General features: G+C 43.5%; 1 protein-coding gene across 1 annotated transcript; it reads right to left on the bottom strand.

The window, feature by feature from the left end:
- Positions 1-315: 315 nt before the first annotated feature.
- LOC145423012 (uncharacterized) lies at positions 316-2,172 on the bottom strand. The gene is made up of 3 exons (XM_080295076.1): positions 2,026-2,172; positions 1,645-1,784; positions 316-1,154 (listed from the first exon to the last, which is right to left on the bottom strand). Exons 1-3 carry the CDS (start codon positions 2,044-2,046, stop codon positions 965-967), a joined length of 351 nt encoding a protein of 116 aa, XP_080151202.1. The 5' UTR covers positions 2,047-2,172; the 3' UTR covers positions 316-964.
- Positions 2,173-3,335: the final 1,163 nt, after the last annotated feature.

Raw genomic sequence — 3,335 nt, 5'->3', positions numbered from 1 at the left:
CATGAATTTGGACACAGCTACAGGCGCCATCGTACCGGAACCGGAAGATGAGGGGTTGAAGGATGGATCCTGGCCTGTGGGAGCAGACAGCTGCCAGCTAGCAAAAAAAGATTTTAAAAAAACTATTGCACAACCAAAAGGTTTCTGGGGGGGAAACATATAAGTCCGTCTCTCTCCATGTATTCGCGTGCAAGCACGTCGCTCCCATAAATCACAGAGAGGGCAGTGGCGCACACTAATGACCTCATAACCCCTTGACTTATGTTATTATTACAGAGACACCACACCATTGTGACTGTTACAAGTTCCACAGGGTTCAGTGCTACAACAACATTTATTTTTACATTTAACTAGGTTCTGCTAAGCAATATTATTATATAATGCTATATATACACTTTCATTGCTTTATCTGTCTATTAGCACTGTGCTTATATGTAAAACCAGGCATCAGCAAGTAAAACACATTTAGTGCACTACAAATCCTTTGATGAATACGAGGCTTTAATAGTTTTACTGAAGCTCAGTGAGGTACATAAAAATCCAGCATTTTGATAATACAAAACAAACATTTTCACATTGGTACTGACCAGAAATATTCTGAAATGACTATGATATTATCAAGTTACTGCATATTACATGATGCATGTAAAGAATAAAATGTGATATTCAGATGCACATTGAACAGATCAGTACACTGAATTTTTCTAGAAAAAAGGATTCAGGTTGCTTTGAAACGAGCAACACTGCCACAAAATTCATGAAGTTTTATCTCATGTAAACAAACATGTCATTGACATATAGGTAAGTTTAAAAAACGATGACTTGGTCGCATTTTACATGCACACTCATATATAACCTGATAAACAGTATTTCCTAGTTACAAATAAATACATTCAATATAGGCACAGCCAGCAACTAAAAGCAGGTTGTTACGGCACATTCAGCACAGCCTGGCGTCCGGCCGTCATTCCTTCGCAACACAGGTGCATCCGACCGCCAGATCGAACGGACAGCTGCAATACCCATGCGTGCCTATGCTCTCGTACACCTGAATCTGTACGAAGATTGGTCTGGCCACCATGTTCTCCACACTGCAAGGCATGCATTTGGCCTCCTTGATCGTCTGTGGTTCTCGGCCTGCTTTAGAGTTGTTTCTGAAACACAGGAAAACAAAGTCCACGGATAAACGGAAGTGTTCAGGTGTGACAGTGTCAGACATTAAGATCTGCTCACGCTGGACTCAAAAGCCTGTGAATTTTAGCTCTAACACATGTGCTTGTCCCAGCACTGTGTCCAACCTTTCCTCTGCTAAAATCAATGTTGAAATCCAGTTTTTATGGCTGGGTGGCATAAAGTCTGCAGCAAGATTGGACTGACAGGGCATTACCCAGTAATCCTCCACGACTTCCTGCTCATTTGTGACGGTAATGAGATCATAATTTACAAAATGAACATTGTGTTTTATTCAGTAAGACCTGAAACCAGTGACTGAGACCATGAAGTCATGAGGGCAGTTTAGAGTGGCCCCCACTGAAAGTGCATCCTTACACTCCTGAAGCACCAGTCGTATATATACAGCTGTGTTTGTATGATCAATGAAGCCTAAACTTTTGTTCTTTCCTGGCTTTAAGTAAGTAAACTCACTGTAGTTTCCAGGGCGCGACTGAAGAATTATGGAGGTCGGACACATGAGTGAAGTACTGCCTGTGATAGTGCTGAGCATGGTTGCAGTTTTGAGGACAAACCGGGCTGCTGAACGCTGTCCCCATCAGTCCCAGGAAGAGCTGGAAGACAAGCACACATTTTGACACAATGACACCGATCAGAGGCTTTGACTGATCTGTCTCCAACGTCCCTCCAAAAGAAGCTCGATGAAAACGCTTTGCTCTGTACACACACATCACACAGGTTTGTGTAGTAATGAGCTGTGCAGTCCAAAGCTGTTTCCAGGCTGTCACTGTGAGGTGAAGCCAGAGCGTACAAAGCATCTGCACACCTGTTCTCCAGGTGACGGCTCGTACTCACCAGAATAGCGCTGGAGTTCATGCTGAAGCTGCTGAGCTGGAATGCGTCTCCTCCTGTTCACCTGTGTAAACTCTCTGCTGGCACAGAGCTGCTGGTGTCTCCCTGTCTGAGCACACCTGTTTTATCCTGTCACTCGCTGATGAAAGCTCATTTGCATTGTGCGGGGGAGGTGGCGGAGCCGTGTCAGCGGGATGTCATCATCGCGCGTACACATCAGTCAGCGAGTGTGTACGTGGTTGAAGTTTGTTTTGTGTCGGGGCTAAATTTAGTCTGAACCTGCTTTAAGCTTCATTGTTCCCGAGGGAAACTTTCAAGTTTCAAAGCAAAGAGAGAAAATCAAAGGTGAAAACATAACATGATATTTCAAAAGGTAAAAAGGCTGTAACAGAATTAAACACACATTTAATTATTTCATGTAATTGAGCTCTTTTAGATATGTTATCATATCCTGTAGTTGGCTTTTGACTTCCTGACCTGCTGATCAGTTTGAAGTTATCCTGGATTATTGAGCACTTTCAGACTTCTTCTCTGGTTTTCAGGCTCTTATTTTGTCAAGTCAGCCTTTGGGATGATCAGTCAGAATAAATACTGACATTTATCACGGCTTAAGGGAAACGACATTTGACCTGATGCAGCTACAACTGATACGACCTGCGTTTGGTTTCATGTCCAAACTGAGCGTCAGTGTTCAAATGTCTCGTTATCCAATCATTTCCCTCGAGGTTCAAAATTCCCAGGCTCGGGACACCGTGACAGGGATTTCCTCGTCTTCTGCTACATCACCAAAGCGCAGCTTCCCTGGAATTTGACCCGGCCTGACACCCACACACCGATAGAAGTCCTGATGCAAGTGTGGGTTGGAACAAGTAGGAACAAGCCTGCTGCCTACTCTCACTGCTTTCACAACACCTGAAGCGCTCACCTAATGAAATTCCAAACAGGCAAAGCTATAAATAGAAATCTTGGAGGCCAAGCAGATACAGGCTTTGGAGCCAAGCAGCTTTGGATTCAGGAAATGTGCGTGTTCATGAACAAAGCTGCACACGCTGAGTTTCATCACTATCCCACACACCTTACAGTGAGAGCAACAGTTTTCTGTGAATGAACCTTATAGTGCAGATTAACTTGAATCCCCAGATTAACTGGGATTGTCTTTTTTTTGTTGCCTGTGCCATTTGGTTCTTTAACCGTCAGAATTGTTGTCTGAAGACCAACAAGGAGACCCAATGGATTTACTTTGCCAAGTGGACCATCACGGCCTTGCCGTATTGGTCCATTTGATCGACCTTTGTTGTTATTATTTATTTTAT

Source organism: Astatotilapia calliptera, chromosome 20, assembly GCF_964374335.1.
Source record: "Astatotilapia calliptera chromosome 20, fAstCal68.1, whole genome shotgun sequence".
In the NCBI taxonomy this organism is placed as follows: Eukaryota; Metazoa; Chordata; class Actinopteri; order Cichliformes; family Cichlidae; genus Astatotilapia; species Astatotilapia calliptera.
This window is presented reverse-complemented; position numbering and strand designations above follow the sequence as displayed.